Source organism: Peromyscus eremicus, chromosome 4 (genome assembly GCF_949786415.1).
Source record: "Peromyscus eremicus chromosome 4, PerEre_H2_v1, whole genome shotgun sequence".
Lineage (NCBI taxonomy): Eukaryota > Metazoa > Chordata > Mammalia > Rodentia > Cricetidae > Peromyscus > Peromyscus eremicus.
The window spans coordinates 151,359,045-151,377,880 of record NC_081419.1 but is presented as its reverse complement, the minus strand read 5'-3'; the positions used below and the strand labels follow the sequence as shown (position 1 = coordinate 151,377,880).

General features: G+C 54.4%; 1 protein-coding gene across 1 annotated transcript in view; it reads left to right on the top strand.

The window, feature by feature from the left end:
- The first annotated feature begins 3,175 nt into the window (after window positions 1–3,175).
- Lama5 (laminin subunit alpha 5) overlaps window positions 3,176–18,836 on the top strand; it is a 49,999-nt gene continuing 34,338 nt past the window's right edge. Inside the window, exons 1-2 of the mRNA XM_059262077.1 lie at window positions 3,176–3,487; window positions 7,148–7,300. Of these exons, the coding sequence (XP_059118060.1) occupies window positions 3,176–3,487; window positions 7,148–7,300 (465 nt within the window). The remainder of the gene's footprint in view (window positions 3,488–7,147; window positions 7,301–18,836) is intronic.

The following is an 18,836-nucleotide window of genomic DNA, read 5'->3' as shown; positions in this document are numbered from 1 at the left end:
GCTACCAGGACTGCTGACCTCCAGATCACCAAGCTCTCCAGCTCTAGGCTGGGTTTCACAGTGCACAGTACTGATGGAGGGACATGATGTGCTACTCTGCCAAGCAGTGGTCAACAGAGGCCAGATGCTGTCCTTTGGGGTTACGACATCCTGATGTCAGCTTCTCATGGCTGAGATTCCTTCTGGCATCTGTCCAGTCTGAATCTTTGGAGAACAGAGCTGGATCTTGCTGACAGCAGCTGCCGGAATCAGCCCTGCCACTGGCTCCTGGCTGCCCGCCATGGGCAGGGATAGAGGTTCCACCACTGGCTCCCTGAAAAGGCCTCAGAGCAGCCCTGAGAAGGGGAATGTGGCTTCCATACTGGCTTTTCTCCAAAGCCTGTCCCTGTGGAGGCACACATCCTGGGCCTTGGAACTGGACCTTCTTTTCAGTTTGTCCAAGCAAGAGGTAGTTAGCGCCAGCTCTCTGTGAAGGTGTTGCAGCCACCTGAAGGCAGGAGCCTGTCTGCAGTTGCTTGTGATGCCTACTGACATGCTTGAGTGTAGTAAACAAGGCTCCCAAGGTGGACTGCTAGGGTTGAGTCAGATGGCTCATGTCTGGTTCTGTTTCCAACAGCTGTCCCCAGGTTGGTGGCTCAGGGGCTGATGTGTACCCCTGGAATGCTGTTGGAATAGGACTCTGTGCCAGGGCTGGGAGAAAATATGCCAGACTACTTCTTCCTCCACAAGCTGCAACTGACCTCTCTGCTTTCTCCAGAGCCTGGGCCTAGGTACATGTCCCCTCTTTTGGTCAGTTTACTCCTTACCTCATTCCAGATAGGCACCCTCTCCCTCTGGTGCTGTCTGGACTGTCAGAAAAAAGGGGTCAGCTTTGGGGATGGGTACCCCAAAGATCCCAAAAGGCATGCTTGAGGACAGAAGTAACTGATTATATTCCTTCTCTCTTTAGAACTGTGATTGACTGCCTCCATCCATGTAGCCTCAGTTTCTCCATCCATGAGGAAAAAATTGTCTGGGTTGCTTATGATGACTCAGAGGAAGCTGAAGATACTGGCCCATTGTAGTGATGACTGGAAACCGGACCTGGTCAGCAGGGAATGGGGGTAGTGGAGTGGGCAGAGAAAACCACCTCGTGGGATATCTCCTCCTGCTCCATTCCCCAGCTCCAGATCCAGCTGCCCCCTCCTGGTCCAGGCACACCAGCTGCCACAGGGTAAGGACAGAGTGTGGATACCTCACCAGTCCTGTATCACAATGTCCTCTGCCCACATCACCCGCCCTACCCTGCCTGCCACCAGTTGCTCTTGGGGCAGCTGTCTGCTGGGAAGTAGCTAGCTTGGGGTTAACCCTCCCAGTGCTGGCTGCTGGGCTGACTCAGCACATTCTCAGGCATCTGCCCCTCTCTTCCACTGGCCAGTCTTCTGGGACCAATCCCAAGTACATCTGGCCTGGCCACTAGGGGGCTCAGAGGAGTCCTGGCACAACCTTTGCCCTCTAGACCCTCAAGAAGCTCACATGAAGTCAGCAGGCTATCGAGCCTGACTGGCAGACACTTCAGTACTGTATCTTTCAGCCTCAGGCTATTTGGACCCCCAGCTGTCAAAGGGGATAGAGGCTGGAACAGCTTCCTGATGGGCATGGTAGACCTCCAGGCAGTAGTAGGGTGGGGCCAGCCATCTGGGAACCTGCTACTGCCCCAGCTGTGCCTCACTGGGTCATAAATCAGCTCCTGAGCCTACTCTACTGAATTCCAGATTCCTCCCTGTCTCCCGCCCTCTCTGGAGCCAGCCCCTCCCCCACACCAAGCCTTCCCAGCAAAGGGAAGCCGCTGCCCTGCCCTCCCCCAGGTGGAAAACTAAAAGTGAGGTTATAGAGAAATTCCAGGGAAGGAAAGTGGAAGGCACCAGGGAGGGCAGCTTGTCTCAGTCGGGCTTGACCTCAGTTTTCAACTGAGGCAGGGAGCCACCCAGTCCCTTGGGGTTTAAGATCTGCAGGAGGCTGCAGACAGCCAGGAAGATGTGAGGGTGGTGCAGCCTTTCCTAACAACTACGAGTTAGGACCCAGCCAGGACACGACGTCAGGAACTCACTCAGACCCCTGGGATTATCCAGAAGACCCAGCGAGATGGGAGTCCTAGCGCTACATGAGATGATGTCCTGGCTGGCCTGGCTAGGAGACTAGGGAGCAGCCCCGCTGCTGTGCCCCACTCCTACCCCCTGGGACTTTCCTTGAGATAAGTTTGGCCCTAGACTCCAAGGGGAGGAGATCCAGGAGATGCACCTGAAGCAGAAATGAGGTACACAATCATCTTATCTCGACCTCCAATGCTTGCAGCACCGACTCAGCCTGGCCGGTCATCTGGAGCCCACCGTACCCCAGAAACACAGGAGCTAGAGGCACGGCTTGTTTAAGAGATGTGTAACCGGAGTCCTATCAGACTGGCACCTACAGGGCGATGAGCATCCTTGGAAATGCCCCATGGGTGGGCACCTGTGTCATTCATTTGCTCCTGTCCTGATCGATCCCTTATTGCAGAGGATTTTTTAAGCCGATACGGCTAGACAGGGCTAAATCTGCCCTAACAATGGAGGAAGCAGGGGGTCCCCCTCCTGTCTGGTCTTTTCCCGACCATTTGAAGATCGTATCCCCTCTGGGCCCCCACCCAGGGCCACACACAGTTTATACAAACACCAACTGGGAAGGAAGAGAGTAACAGGATAGGGCAACGGGGAGGCGCCAGGTGGCTGAGACCTGTTTGAAGTGAGGGAAACAAAAAGGGGAGCCTCTGGGCGGGTAGAGGCAGGCCCGGCTTGCTAGGGTCTCGAGCATCCAGGGGAAAGGCAGCGGGGTCTCTGTAAGGATCGAAGCCTGGACCTGGGGGAGAGGAAAGGCTCAGGAGCGCCAAGTTCCCACGGCCTGGCCGGGGGCCAGCAGGTGCCCCTTCAGGGACGCTGGTCTGGCCGGGGTCCGAAGGGTTAAGGTCCCCAGGCCGCCCCCTCCCTTGTGCCCTTCCCCAACCCCCTCCCCGGGGCACAAGGCTCGGGCGCCAGGGCGGGCCGAGGCGGGGCCTGACGTCCTCGGACAGGCGGAGTCAGCCGGGCCGGCCGCCCCAAACTAGACTCGCTAGGCTCCTGCGGCGCGCGCTGTCCCTAGAGCCGCTGCCCCCAGCAGGAAGATGGCGAAGCGCGGAGGACGGCTGTGCGCGGGGAGCGCACCGCGCGCCTGTGGCCCCCGGAGCCCCGCGCCGCCGCTGCTGCTGCTGCTGCTGGCTGGGCTGGTGCTGCCAGGCGAGGCGCGGACTCCCGGGGGCGATGGCTTCAGCCTGCACCCGCCCTACTTCAACCTGGCGGAGGGCGCCCGCATCACCGCGTCCGCGACCTGCGGCGAGGAGGCCCCGACGCGCGGTGCCGCACGCCCCACCGAGGACCTCTACTGCAAGCTGGTTGGGGGTCCGGTGGCCGGCGGAGATCCCAACCAGACCATCCAGGTGAGCGCGGGGCGGAGGAGTTGGTTACACACACTATCCTGCGGTGTTCCTACTTCAGAGCCTGAACCCAGCCGACTCCTAGAGGCTCCCTGAGCCGGGGTGGTGGTGGTGGTTGGGGGGTGGGGGAGTCTAAGTACCGACTCTCCCACCAGGACTCCCTGGTCCCATGTTTTGATGGACCAAGAGGGATCCCAATGCAGCCACCGAAACTCGTGCAGAAACTGCATGTGCCTCTGGAAGAGCCAATGAAGTGTCCGGGTCGCGGACCAAGGGCCCCAGGGGCCGGGAAAGTTCGGAAGGGGTGCGGGGAGGGTGACCTAGGCAGGAGGGGACCGGTGATCAGTCCCTGGCGGCCCTAAGTCCGGGATCCCTGCGTGGGCGGGACTTGGCCTGGGTGCCCGCTGACTGTGAGGAGGGGGCGGGAGCTCCTTCTTTCCCCGGGACAGGCTGGAACCTGTTGGGCCCCCGGATGAGGACGGAATGAGCGCGGAAGCTGCACCGGCGCCCTTTCTGCTGGGTGTTGGATCTCACTGTCCCAGCCAAGAGTTGAAACTTCTCTGTCTGGGATCTGGGAACTCCGGAGGGAGGTGGGAGAGCGCAGGCGGGCAACGTTTTAACTGAGCGGGAACACCTGCTGGGGGCCCCCTGCCCAGCAGGTGTTAGTCCGTGGGCTTCAGTCTCCCAGGAGATACAATTCTGTACCTAAAGACTCCGGAGGCCTGTCTTTCGTGCTGAGCCTGCAGGTGGGCTCAGTAGTTCCGTTGCAGGACCGCTGCCTCATGTTAAGGAGTAGGGAGAGCTGGGAGCCATAAGGACCTAGTAACTTTAGCTACCCTCCGGGGACCTGCTTCTGCCTTCCTGGAGGGAGGCTGAGGAGGAGGAAAGTAGATGAAAATGCATTCGTCGGGGTGGAGAAAGGGGAGAGGTGAAGGAGCTTAGTTCTCTTTACTGCTTACCTGGCCATCGCCCTCCTTGCCTGCCCACTTAGCCTTCCTTGGGCCCTCCAGTGGGGAGGAGGGAGTTGAGAAGGGCCAGGCTACCCCCTCCTCCTCTCTGGTTTCTTAGCGGTCTGAGGGTAAGAACATGTGTGGGCCATCAGAGACAGGGAAACTGAGGCCTGGAAAGTTACAAACACCTGTTTCTGAAGCCGTTTAAGTCAGAGCAGGACCCATCTGAGGTGAGCAGTTGGAAGTGGGGTGCCTCTTTGCCTGTAGTTCCCTGAATATAGGTGTCAGGGAGCTAGGTCTCAGGAAGGGGCTCAGCAGGAACCTTCAGACCTGACCCAGAGAGGCTGGCTCAGCTCCCAGGGCTCCTCACTGCTTACCTAGTAATTTGTTATTCCCTGGAAAGGGAAGTCAAGTCCATGTCCACACCCCAGACCACGGTTCCCTGCTCTACATGTGCACAGGCTTTCTCAGAGGGTTACTGGCTTGGAGGGGTTCTGTCCCTACACAACTGTTATTACCTCCTTATAGTGGTAAAGGTCCAGCCAGGTCAGAGGTCAAGCCCTTCTCTGTTGCTTCTCCTCGGTGAGAAAGTAGAAGTAACAACTGCTTTGCTAAGGTCCCACTATCTAAGGGGTTAGACATGGAACACACAGATCCCATCCTCACAGCATGGCCCCAAGGAGTCAGGGACCCTTTACAGCAACAGAAGAGGGACTGGGAATCCCAGATAGGAGCCTGCACGAGTCCCACAGGGCCTCTGGGCAAGGTGGAGTGTGGGTTGTCACTCCTGCCCTCTCAGTGTTAGGTGGGCATCAGAAGAACTCTGCTGGCCTCCACTCAGGGCAATTGGTGACTCATTGGAAGGGAAACTCCTAATCAGCCCCTATGTTTCCTAGTTCTGTTCCTGGCAGGACCCTCTGCAGCAGAGGGGTGGAGGAAGCCTGGTTTCCCAGCCCTGTCTGCTGTAAGTCAGAGGTCAGTGGGGAAATCCAGGCCAGCAAGGGTGCTTGTGGCTTGCTGCTCAGTGAATAGCTGATTGGAGTTAGTTTCCTAACTCTCAAGACCCTCTCTGTTGGCTGGAAGAGGGCACACACTGGCTTCCCTGGACTCCTGGGAAACTGGAGGCCTACCTGCATCCTGAGCCTGGGCCTGACTTCTGGGGGTGGTATGGTCATGTTCCACGTGGTCTGGACCACAAGAAGCCTCCTTAGGAGGCCTGCCCACTCCACCCTGCTTGGCACCCATGGGGTCAGGGTCCTGCCAGTAAACCCCTTGGGCCCCTGCTCTGTCCATTCTGTAGCTGAGAGCAGTTAGGGGATCAGCTTGACAGACAGGCCCACTTAGGGTCACCATAGCCCTGGCTCCTCTATGGATCTGTGGGTGGTGGAGCACAAAGGTGTGTCCAACACCAAAGAGCTCTCAGGGCCCCAGTGGGACTATCCGGATAGGATAGTTGATGTGGTGGGATAAACAGAGCAGGCAATGCCTGGCAGGGGGCAGGCCAGCTTCTTGGGTGGTCCAGGACAATGCCCAGGGCAGGCATCTAAACCAAGATCAGAACAGCAAGCACCCAGGCCCCTACAGGCTGCCAGGCAGGAGCTCCCCAGATATCAACACCTGGGGTTCTTAGGAATGGGCACAGCAGGTGGAAGTCTGGAGCTAGCTGGACTTCCAGGGAGGAAAAGTCTACTCTGTGCCAGTGGGGGCTGGAGGCTCTCTTGCCACTGAGACCTCCTAATTGGGGCAAGCTTCTTTGGAAAAAAGTCCGGTACCCCGCACTCAGTCTGGGACGAGTGGAGTCACTTTCTAGGCCTCTGTCAGGGTCAAGTCCCCAGGGCTGCCTTTGTGTAGGACAAGTTTGGTTTCCCTGTGGAGTCTGGGGGGTGGGGGACACTCTCCTGGCCTGGAGCCACGGCCCTCCCCTCTCCCACCAGGAACAGCAGGCCCCAGAAGGTGGCTAGGCTGTGATTGAAGCAGTGCCAGGCCCTACCCTGCAGACGGGAACACTGAGGCTCCCAGGGCATCTTGACTTCCTTTGTCCCAGAGCTCAGAAACGCAGTGGAAGCCCCAGGCCTCTCCTGCCACTGCCCACGTACTTGCATTCGATCAGGGCCCCCCACAAGCTGTAGACAGCTTAACTCCTGTGTTACTGGACACGCCTGGGGTGGGCCTCCAAGCACAGGCTGGGAGTTGGGGGGACATCCGACTCCTGCATGAACCCTCTTTCCCAGATGATCCCTCTTCCTAAGAGCTCTCCTTTCCTTACTCTTACACCCACCCCCCAAAACCCCATACTGTCAGCCCTTTGTGGGGTTCCTTGCAGTGACCTGCAGCAGGGAGAGTGGTAGTTGGAGGGTGGAGGGTATCTTACCTGCTCTCACCTCCCTTTGCCCGTCGGCTGCATCAATCCTAGACCCTTTCCAATAGCCAGCCCCCTGCCAGAGCTGCCTTTACCCTGAAGGCCTCTGATGCGTCCTTCCCATGGAGGCTGCCTTGATTTTTCTCACCTAAAGCAGGTGTCTCCTCAAACACTGGCTTTCCTGTAATGTGAGCCATACCTCTTGAGTTGATTTGATAACTGAAAGATGAGGATCGGAAGGTTGACCATAGAGACCCGTTTTGTGGGACCCAGGTTCACGTCAGGCTAGGGGCTCTAGAGCAGGAAAGGGGCTGCTTAGCCCTTTTCGGTCATCTGGCCATCTTCTCCCTGCAGGGCCAGTACTGTGACATCTGTACAGCTGCCAACAGCAACAAGGCACACCCTGTGAGCAACGCTATCGACGGCACAGAGCGCTGGTGGCAGAGCCCACCCCTGTCCCGTGGCCTGGAGTACAATGAGGTCAACGTCACACTGGACCTGGGCCAGGTAGGGTTCATTTTTGTCTGTGCAGCTCCGGCCACAAAGCTTGCCTTGGGCACAAGACAATGGGATTGGTGAGGTCACCATCCGGGGAGACAGAGCTTGGGGCAGGGCTGCTGGGAGCAGGGCCAGCCCAGGCAAAGGCCCAGCGGTGGGCATCTTTGTTCTTCCAGTGTCCCTGGATGCACACGGAAAGTGGGGACTGAATGGGGTGCCACCAAAGGCCACACCAGAGTTGGTAGGAGAGAGGTGCTGGCTGTGTACAGGAAGGCACGGCAGACCTGCTTTGGGGCCCCTAGTGCCCTCAGAGTCGCCCTGGTGTTTACTCTCAGGAATTCCTGATGGAGATGGGAGGGGTGCAGGAATGTGGAGGAAGCCTGGTAGAAGTGGACATTCCTGAGATACCTGTGCTCTGGTGACCACCTTCAAGTCAGAGGGTCAGCGACTGAACCCAGACTGCCAGCTCTGAACCCTCATAGGCCTCCAGGCTCCTCTGCGGGCAAGAGGGTAGATCAGGCTGTGTCTCAGTGATGAGCAAGCCACCCCAAGGTGAACAGGGCCTGGGGACTCTGGCGTTACTCCAGGACTGGGTCACACTCACAGATCTGTGTCCTAGTTCATTGGGGTTCTGGCTTATAGGCGTGGCAGCCATGTTGAGACTCCCTGGGACCAGGGTAAGGGTGTGTGCCTGAGCTGGGCTTGGTGGAGCTGGGGCTGGGGCAGGCTGCATGGTGGCTCCTACAGACTTGCCATCCTTCCAGTCCAGAGGCTTGTGTCTCCATTCCTGCCGCTGGGTCTTTGTGCCTACTGCGGTCTTAGGTGTTGGGGGATGAGAGATGGGGCAGACAGGCTGAGGGACAGGCCTGCACAGCCAGTACCTGTTCCCCCACCTGGCATCCTGTGGACAGACAGCTGGAAAGCAGGCTGGGTCTCAGCAAGCGGTCTAGAACTTTACAGAACCTGAATTCACAGTGTTCTGTCAGCCAACGTGGGGAGGGAGGGAGAGAAGGAGATGGCTGCCCCAGAGGCGGCTGCCCCAGGGCTGTCCGATTTGGTCTTGACCCGGTCCATTTCCCTCATCTCTCAGCTTTCTTTCCATCGTCTGGATTCCTGTAACCTGGAGGCCAGGGGGTCTCAGGAGCTCCTTGAACCCAAAGCCACCCTCTTCTTTGGCACAACAGTGGGGCACCTATGGGAGGGCGTGCATGTGAATTGTCACTTGCTGCGGAGCAGGGGGTGCTCATGCCCTCCTTCCTCCCAGTCCTGCCTGGCTGGGCCTAAAGAGGCAGGGGTGAGGTAGTGCTAGGGAGAGGGGCCCTATCTCCATGGTAACCCCAGACTGCCTACAGAGCAGGTGGGCACTATGCCCAAGTGCTGTGTGGGAGGGGATGAGGGCAGTGGACTGCCTTCCTGACGAAGCGTGGACTCTGCTACCTCCAGGGCCCAGAGCGACCTCTTAGCCTTCTGCTCACATCTGCCCATGGACCTTGGGTTGTTCCAAGCTGGGAGAGAGCGTCATGCACGGGCATCTTGTCTCTCTGTGCCTCAGTTTTACCAGATGTAAAATGACACAGGGGAAAAGAAAAGGGTTTTCCAGCTGTGTTTGAGAAGAGGCCACCACCAGCCTTCCCTGTCTGCTTCCTCTGTCCGCTACAGCCCCCGTCACTGCTGGCCGTAGCTGCCAGCCATGGTAGGGGCAGGAAGCTCTGGGGTTGGAGCAGGCAGACTGTCTCCAGCTCTTCATGGTGGAAGTTCTTCCTGGGTCTGTGCTGCAGGTCTGGGAGGTCCTCCAAGGCGCTAGCCCTGGGCTGGGGCTCCTTCAGGAAGCACCGGGAAGCGCCTGGCCAGCCGCCTTTGTTCTGGTGAAAGCGGATGCCCTGGGAAGGGGTGGGGGTGGCTGGCAGAGAGCCCTACAGGCCTGGGGAGGGCGGGCTGGGCTGCTAGGCTGCCCTGGATCTTATGCCCTGGTGTGTGGGTCCAAGGCTGGCACTGGGCTTGGAAGGCTGGTCCCCGTGACACCTGTCTGGGAGCAGCTAGGGCTCCTGGACTGGACACCTCGGAGAAACTGGGCATTTACTGGAGGCGTGAAAGAGGGTTCTTTCTGTTGGGGAGGGTCCCCAGGAAGAGGTTCCATTTCCAGAATCCTAGCCTGACTTCCCAAAGGTTGACGGGGTGGGGGTGGGGTGGAAGCTCTGGAAGTTTCTGGGGCCCAGTAGCCAGATTGTTGCTCCCATCTTCCTCTTTCCAGAATCGGACCCAGTGCCAGGGAACCAAGCTTAGGTCTCATGGCAACCCCTCAGCAGGCAGGGATGAGTTGGCTGGCCCTGGTCTGTGTCTGTTTTTCCACCACCCGTCTGCAAACCTGGCCACAAAGGACTATTGGCAGTAGCTCCTCTCTACCTGTATCATCAGCTCCCCTCACCAGGTCAGCTCAAACCAAGAGGTGAGGTGTGTTAGTCTCCTTCCTGACGGGGTTTGTTCTCTCTTGCTAGTGTGCATGCTACTCAGGTCCCAGCCCCAGAGGCCTTGAGCTTCAGAGAGGGTGGAGTATACAAGGGCACTGAGGCCACTTAAGATGAAGGCTGAGCTAGTTGGACCTAAGCCTAAACATGTTAGTTAACGTTGAATAAGCTAGGGTGAGGGGCCTGTGCCCCAGGGATGGCAGTGTGGCTGACTGGGAGAGCTGCCTGCCGTTGGTGTGGTGGCATATTGACTGTCAGATGTCCTGCAAGCCTGCCTCATCTTGCTTGCCTCAGGCTGGCAGGGTTGGGGGGCTCTGTGGACAGGCTTGCCAGTCCCGGGCTGCTAGTGGTCATGAGGCCGAAGCTTCTGGCATGGCTCCCTGGGCCTGGCTGGGCACACAGCCATATGGCCAATGTCCTGAGACCAGTTGGGTCGTCCAGGGAAGTGGCAGGAAGTATAGCTGTGGCCAGGCTTAAGTTACAAGTTACAGAATCCAGTGGCCAGGACAGGTGCAGGGTTGTGCCGTCCTGACCCCTTTAGCTGGACTCCCAGGGGTAGGATAGGTAGGGGTCCTGCAGGCAGGTTCTCAGACCAACCCTGAGCTGGGGGGCCGCCTTCCTTCCCTCACTGGCATGCTTCATGCTCACACTGCATACCTCTCCTGCTACCCCTGCCCTCCCTCTATCCCCTTCTCCCTCCCTCCATGTCTTCTCTTTCCACCTCTCCCCTCCCTTTCCTCCTTCCTCTGCTACCTCCTACTTCTTCCCCCCTCTACCTTTCTCTTCCCCCTTCTCTCTCCTCCGAGCTCAGAAGAGGTCTCAGGGGCTATGGGTACCTTGGCTGTTCCTTTGTGGCCACCCATCAGTCCCTTGCTCCCGCTGAATAAAATGATGTGCACTCCTAGGCCACCCTCTCTGACTATCCCCCATGCCTTGGCAGCCCCCAGAGGTTTCCTGTTTTCTGTTTTTAAACAAACTCCACTGCCCTGACCTCTCATTCTCACTGTACCTCTCAGTGGAGACTAAACTGTTTGGGCTTCAGCTGTGGGGGGTCCCCTTGGGGTCAACTCTACTTCCTCTGCCCTACTAACTGACCTTTTGGCCTGACCTGGCTGGGTGGCAGGGACGTGGGGCAGGGAGCTTGGGCCAGCTGGGGTGTTCAGGGTCCATGAGCCCATCCCAGGAACCCCTGTTGCTATGCAGTTTGGTATCTGCTTAGCTCAGACCCATTGTTGACAACCTCCTGTTCCCTGTAAGGCCCCTCACCCCTGTTAGTTCCTTTACAGTCTTTCTGTGGTGCTTGGGACATACCTGTGGACTGGGCAGTCCTCTGTTATGGGTGTACACCATGGTTTTCGTTTTTTGTAATTTTTTTTTTTTTAAAGATTTATTTATTACGTATACAGCATGTATCCCTGTAGGCCAGAAGAGGGCACCAGATCTCATTACTGATGGTTGTGAGCCACCATGTGGTTGCTGGGAATTTAACTCAGGACTTCTGGAAGAGCAGTCAGTGCTTTTAACCTCTGAGCCATCTCTCCAGCCCCGTTTTTGTAATTTTTATGAGACAGTATGTCATGTAGCTTAGGCTGGCCTTGAACTTGCAATGTAGCTGAGGATGACCTTGAACTCCTTGCCTCGACATCGCAGGCACCCCACCTCAGAGCCACACCGAACCCCCATTTTGTTTTTATCTCTGTTTTTGAGTGGAGGGCTTGCTGGTGGCTCCCTGGGCTTTTCTGTTCCCCTGTCTCCTGGGGTGGAGTCCACACATGGCCTGTTTTTGGACTCCCTGGTTTGTTGAAGTAACAGCTCTGCCTGTTTACCCAGCTGTTAGCCTGAGCAGACCCTATCATGGCCATGCCATCACAGCCCCTTCTGTGGTAGCAGCGGATTTCTGTGTGAGGTGGGGAAGGACAGACAGACTGAGGGCTGGACTGGATCACTCAAGATCTTGGAGGACTCAGCAGGTCCAGGTGCCCTGGAGCTTGATCTCAAGGGGAGTGGTCAGGGCATGAGCCGGACGCCTGGGGCTAGGAAGGGCTTCCTGCCTCCACCCAGCACTGCCTGGGACCCTGGCCTGTCCCAGGGAACTGGCAACGGGCCTTCTTCCTGCAGGGCGCAGGCTGCTGAGTCACTCCTCTAGAAAGGTGGGTTGGTCCCTTTAGTCCCAAGACATGTCACAGCCACCTGCACCCAGCCTGGGTCTCCCTAGAGCCCAGAGGGCCAGGGCAGAGCACTGACCCTTGTCTGGAGGTGCCAGTTGTAGCCCACCTCTTGGTGAAGTGGTACCTGAGTCTAAGAGGCTGCCAGCCAGGAGGCTTACCTTCTGCATGCCAGGGCCTGGGAGGCTCCTCCAGCTCCCCTCCCATCCTCACGTGTGTGATGTCCAGACTCAAGATCAACCCCACTTGCTTTTCACGTGGCCTTCCTTAGAACTTTTGTGCCAGGTGGCTCTAGGGCTGGCTACCTTGGCATCACCTCTGCCCATCCAGGAGACAGGTGTTGTCTTCCCATTGGGGTGGAACCTTCATACCATCAGGGAGTTGTCTTATTTGACCCTGCTCTGTCTATCTTTTCCCACTGCCCTGTCCCTAGAATGGAGAAGTGGCTTCATAGGGCCACACGGTCCCTTGAACCTAGAGCCTGCCCTAAACGTCCTCCCTGAATGCCCAGCCTGGTTCATGGGACTTTTGCCAATGTTGTCAGGCAGGGTTATGGGGCATAACCCCTCTTTTAGAGTCTTGGCCCTCTGAGGTCTGGCTGGGCAGGGGGTAAGGAGGTATGGTGGCCAAGAGCCTGGCCCCGGCTGCTGCCCTGGAGACGTGCCTGCCTCAAAATAGCAAGAATTTTAAAAATAACCAGCAGCTTTTGTTTGCCTTTTGCTTTAAAAGACATTTTTTCCCTCTGCAAAGAGCTGTGCAGCAGCAGAAAGGTCAGGCTGCCTGGGCAGCTGAACAGAGCAGGCGTGGGGGGGGGGGGCTGAAGCCAGGGGTCTGTGCCCCTCCCGGGTCATACCAGGGGCATTGCTGTAGTCCTGGGAGCAGGGACCAGGTTGGAAACAGTTAGGAGGTACTAGGGCACAGCCTTCCTGCCCTACTTGCAGCCAGCAGGCCCTTGAGGACAGCTGCCCAGGGCTACCGTGTGATAGAGGCTTAGCTGGACAGGTAGATAGAGGGTGGGATGAATAAGTGCATCCCAGCACAGGGGTAGAAGTTTCCATACTCCCTTACTCTGCTCATCAGCGGCTTGGAATTAGTATTTGTGAAAGTGCTCTCAGCTGGGAAAAATGCTGGGCCAGCTGACTGGGGAAGGCCAGAGCTTCCAGCAAGGGTGCAGCCTGGGGTCGGGCCTAGGGAAAGGCGGGGGTGGGCCCCAGGGACTCACGAGGACCAGGCTGCCAACTCCCAGGAGCAGCCAGTGTCCACGTCTGTTATGCCTAAGTTTCCCTCTTGTTGTCCCTGGCCTGTCTTCATAGGGGTCCTTCTGTCATTACATACTGTTCCAGACTTGCTGGACCTCCAGTTTGGGGCCACAGGGCACAAGAGGCTGAGGCATGAGGCTGAGTGTAAGTTTGTCCCTGAAGTGGCTAGAATACCCCCTGGGTGGGGTATCTCTCTGCCCTACCCCCATAGGGAAGTGGACAATGACATCAGTACTGGCAGCCCATGAATAGGCCCTGTGCCTCTACCCTGGGAGAGGTTGGGCTTGGCCCCACCCTTTATTCCAGCAAGGACAACACTCAGCTTGTGTCTGGGGGTCCTGGTGCACTGCCTGCTTGGGGCCTGGGTAGCTTGGATCCCCCCAGGGTTAGAGCCCCAAAGTCTGTGGTCCCACCTGAGGTACCATGTGGCTTCAGGATGACTCAAATTGTGTGCTGTTTAGTTTTTGTTAACTTAACATGAATGTATACATTTCTAGGACATATATTCATTCTCTCTCACTCTCTCTCCTCTCTCTCTCTCTCTCTCTCTCTCTCTCTCTCTCTCTCTCTCTCTCTCTCCAAGACAGGGTTTCTCAGAGTAGCCCTGGCTGTCTTGGAACTAGCTCTGTATACCAGGTTGGCCTTGAACTCAGAGATCCACCTGCCTCTGCCTCCCCAGTGCTGAGATTAAAGTTGTGCACCACCACCACCCGCCTATGGGAAGGATTCTCAATTGAAGAATTGCCTCCCTCAGATTGGCCTGTAAGGCATTTTCTTGATTAATGACTAATGTGAAAGGGCCTAGCCTACTGTGGGTGGTGCTGTCCCTGGGCAGGTTTTTCAAGAAAGGTAGCTGAGGGGGTTGGAGAGATGGCTCAGAGGTTAAGAGCACTGGGTGCTCTTCCAGAGGACCTGAGTTCAATTCCCAGCACCCACATGGCAGCTCACAACTATCTCTAACTCCCATTCCAGGGGATCCAGAACCCTCACACAGACATGTACAAGCAAAACACCAATGCACATTAAAAAAAAAAAAGGTAGCTGGGCAGACCAGGGGAAGCAAGCCAGGAAGAAGCATTCCTCCATGGCTTCTGTTTCAATTTCTGACTTGGCTTCCTTCAGTGTAAGATGAAAGAAATCCTTTCCTCCCCAGATTGCTTTCTGTTAGTTTTTGTTTGTTTGTTTTTGTTTTTTCAAGACAGGGTTTCTCTGTGAAACAGTCCTGGAACTCACTCTGTAGACCAGGCTGGCCTCGAACTCACAGAGATCCACCTGCCTCTGCTTCCAGAGGGACTAAAGGCATGTGCCACCACTGCCTGACACTTTGTGTTAATTTTTATCACAGCAACAAAAAGCAAATAGAGAACTTGGTACTAGAGCGTGGTCGTTGTCTGACGGACCTGACCGTGGGGGGGTTTTGTCTTTGTTTTGTGGGAGGAAGGTGGAGAATTTTGGAGTTTTGGACTCATAGCTTAACTAGCTGTTGTGTGACCTTTAATGGTAAGAATGCTGAGAGACAGGGCAGATAGTGGAGGCCTGACTTGTGAAGTTTCAGAGCCCTTCAAAGATTCTGTTGGAGTCATTTGTGTGATATTTTAAATAAAGAATCTGTGGTCCTGCTGAGCAGTGGTGGAGCACATCTTTAATCCCAGAACCCAGGAGGCAGAGGCAGGCAGATTTCTGTGAATTCAAGGTCAGCCTGGTCTACAAAGTGAGTTCCAGGACAGCCAGGGTTACACAGAGAAACCCTGTTTCAGGGAAAAGAAAAAAAAAAAAAAAAGATTTGTGGTTCTGGTTATCTGGGACCAAAGAATCAACTGTGATTAACAAGAAACCAGCCCCTCTGGTGTGAAAACTTTGCTTTCCTGGGACAATTGATGCTCATTGGCTGGAGCTAAAAAAATCAGTCATGATCTTTAAAAAAAGAGAGCAGCATAATTGAGGTGAGATCTTCTGGGAAGTATTCTCTCAGGGTCAGCATACAGCAGCTGTGGTCCATGAGGTCAAGGCTTTTTCTTAGGCCAAACTTGATAACGTGTAAGATTCTCCCACGTGGTACTTACTGGTTTTGCTGGCAGGAAAGCTGCGGGATTGAAGGGGTCATGGAGAGAAGCTGAGACACTTGTCATTGTGAGATGCCAGGAGAGGCCATTGGTGAAGGTACAGCTATGGAGACCCGAGGATTGAAGGGGTCATGGAGAAAGGCTGGAAAGGAAAGGTTATAGTTTAATAGTGATGCTTTCATGTGTCAAGTTGAAAAGGGGTCAATTGTGCTGTTACTTTTTGTCAAGTTGACACAAACCTAGACATATCTGGGAAGAGAAATCTCAATTGAAGAATTATCTCCATCAGATTGGCCTGTGGGCATGTCTGTGTGACATTTTCTTCATAATTAATGATCCCACTGTGGGTGGTGCCTGGGATTTTTAAGAAAGTTAACTGAGCAAGCCAGGAGGGAAGCAAGTCAATAAGCAGCATTCCTCCATGGTTTCTGTTTCAATTCCTGCTTCAAGTGAGAGTTTTATCACCAAGGCAGAAAGCAAACTGATACAGTCCAGAATAGGGGTTCCGCTTCCCCATGGGATCCTACAGACTTGGTGACACTTTAGCCTGTTATTGGTAAGAAACTGGAGCAGCAGATAGCAGGAAGGATCTGTCCCTTTGCAGGCCGGGTCTAGCCTGCTCACACCTTTGGCCTCCTTAGCCCCAGCACTTGGAGCAGATCTGGACAGTTGGCTTCTCAAACTCTTTGTTGTTTGTCTTGCTCCAGTGTCCAGGACGTGTGGGGGTGTATTCTTCTTAGCTTTCAGACTCATGGGAATTCTGTGGAAACCATTTCCTCCCCTTCCTCAGTATAGGAGGGGCCATGCCTGGAGTGGGTGCTGATGGGCTGCCACAGAAGCCTATAGGGAAAGGGGTATGAGGCTGGCCTGCCAGCACTGTGGGCTGATTGGGGCATGCAGAGAGCAGGTGAGATTGAACTCACCCAAGAGTGCTGCCCAAGGGTGAATGAGGAGTGTTCAGGTGTGTGTTTTTCTTGGGATGCAATCCAAGGCTTCATGTATTCTTTTTGGTTTTTCGAGACAGGGTTTCTTAGTGTAGCCTGGGAACTCACTCTGTAGACCAGGCTGTCCTCAAACTCAGATTTGTCAAGGCAGATTCTTTTTTTTGTTGTTGTTGTTTGTTTTTTTTTGAGACAGGGTTTCTCTGTGTAATGGTCCTGGCTGTCCTGGTACTTGCTCTGTAGACCAGCCTGGCCACAAACTCTCAGAGATCCGCCTGCCCCTGCCTCCCAAGTTGCTGGGATTAAAGGCGTGCACCACCACCACCACCACCACCCGTCCAAGGCAGACTCCCCACCCCCACCCCCACCCCCCGCGAGACAAGGTTTCTCTGTAGCTTTGGAGCCTGTCCTGAACTAGCTCTGTAGACCAGGCTGGCCTCGAACTCACAGAGATCCACCTGCCTCTGCCTCCCAAGTGCTGGGATTACAGGCGTGCGCCACCACTGCCCGGCTTCAAGGCAGACTCTTAATGTCTGTAAGACTGAGACGTTATTTCCAATATAAAATGACATTACCATTCCTCTTTATTTATTTATTTTGGTTTTCAAGACAGGGTTTCTCTGTGTAGTTTTGGTGCCTGTCCTGGATCTTGCTCTGTAGACCAGGCTGGCCTTGAACTCAGAGATCCCCATGGCTCTGCCTCCTGAATGCTGGGATTAAAGGCGTGCGCCACCACCGCCCAGCACCATTCCTCTTTTAAATTTATTTATTTTGGTGTTTTTTTTTTTTTTTTTTTTTTTTTTTTTTTTTTTTTTTTTTTTTTTTTTTTTTTTTTGAGACAAGGTCTCACTATATAGCCCTGACTGTCCTGGAACTCACTCTGTAGACCAAGCTAGTCTTGAATTCACAGAGGTCCGCCTGTAGCTAGAGAGTTTCTCTCCCGCTCCCGCCAAGCCCCAGCAGTCCCACAGCCCACTTATAAAATAAACACACAGACTCTTATATTATTTAAACTGTTTGGCCTATTGCCTCAGGCTTCTAGCTATCTAGTTCTTACATCTTAAATTAACCCATTTCTATAATCTATACCTTGCCACATGGCTCGTGGCTTACCAGTATCTTATAGGTTGGTACTCAAGGTGGCGGCTGGCAGTGTCTCCTGACTCAGCCTTCCTGTTCCCAGAATTCTCCTCTCTGCTTGTCCCACCTATACTTTCTGCCTGGCTACTGGCCAATCAGCATTTTATTTATATAGAGCGATATCCACAGTATCCGCCTGTCCCTCCTCACCTCCCAAGTGCTGGGATTAAAGGTGTGCACCACTGTGTCCTGTGACATTGCCATTCTAAAAGAAAGGAAAGGGACCAAGCAAAAGGAGAGACATTAAATCCTGTATGCTCAACATTTAAGGCATGTGGAGGCATCATGTGAACTCTACCAGGCAGGTGGCTCCATCGAAATGGTTTGCTGGCCACATGGCTTCTCTGGGGTCAATGCCACTTGGTGCCCACAGCGTTTCTTTGCAGTTCTTCCAAGTTCCCAGCATTACTAATATTTGAGTTTTTGTAGCTTAGGCTTCATTTGGAACCTGACTTTTACACATCATGTTTCCTGACGGGCTTTTCTTGGAAATCTTGGTAGAAGCCTCCATGACCCCATAACTCTTGTATTCTGTACCCCAGCAAATCTAGATGATTTGTCAAGCTCTGTCACCAGCCTGAGCACTAGATGGGCCCCTTGTACCATAGCTACAGTGGCCTGAATCTGTGAGGTTGTGTCCCTAGTTAGCCTTCTGCTGGTAGGCAGCAGAGTTCCTTATAAAGCCTTTCAGAAGAATTTGCAGTTTCACACCATAGAGCCTGGTGGAGTCACCTCACTTCATCAAAGGCCTTCAGGGACCTTTCTTATTTTTCCAACTGCTAATTATGTAACTTCTAATTAAAATTACTAATCTCTTTAATTATATTTAAACAAGCTACCTTTCTGGCATACTGTGCATTTTTCACATCTTTGCTTGGTTTTTCCTTCCTGATTTTGATTGTAAATCTGGCTAAAAGCAACCAGCAGTAACCATGGCATAGCCTGAATGCTAGGCTGTCTTAAAATTTACTCCACAGAATTAATTAGTCCATTATTTTCGAGTTTAGCCTTACTCATATTTTTAGGGCACATAGGATAGACAGATTCCCTGCCAGAATGTGACACAGTAACCCCAGTCTGGTTTCCTGCAAGATGCTTGTTCCAGTCTGAAATTTCATGGACCTAGTCTTCGTTGTCCACAGTGTGTGTGTGTTCGAGACAGGGTTTCTCTGTGTAACCACTCTGGCAGTCCTGGAACTCATTTTTAGACTAGGCTGGCCTCGAACTCTCAGAGATCCACCTGTCTCTGCCTCCCAAGTGCTGGGATTAAAGGTGTGTACCACCACTGCCCAGCTGCATATAGAAAAAAAAATTTAAAAAATTTTTACTTTATGTGTATGAGTGTTTTGTCTGCATGTATGTCTATGCACCGCATGCATGCCTGGTGCCTGTGGAAGCCAGAAGAGGGCGTTGAATCCCCTGGGACTAGAGTTACAAACTTGTGAGTTACCATGTGTGTGCTGGGAATTAAAACTAGGTTCTCTGAAAGAGAAGCTAGTGCTCTTAATGGCT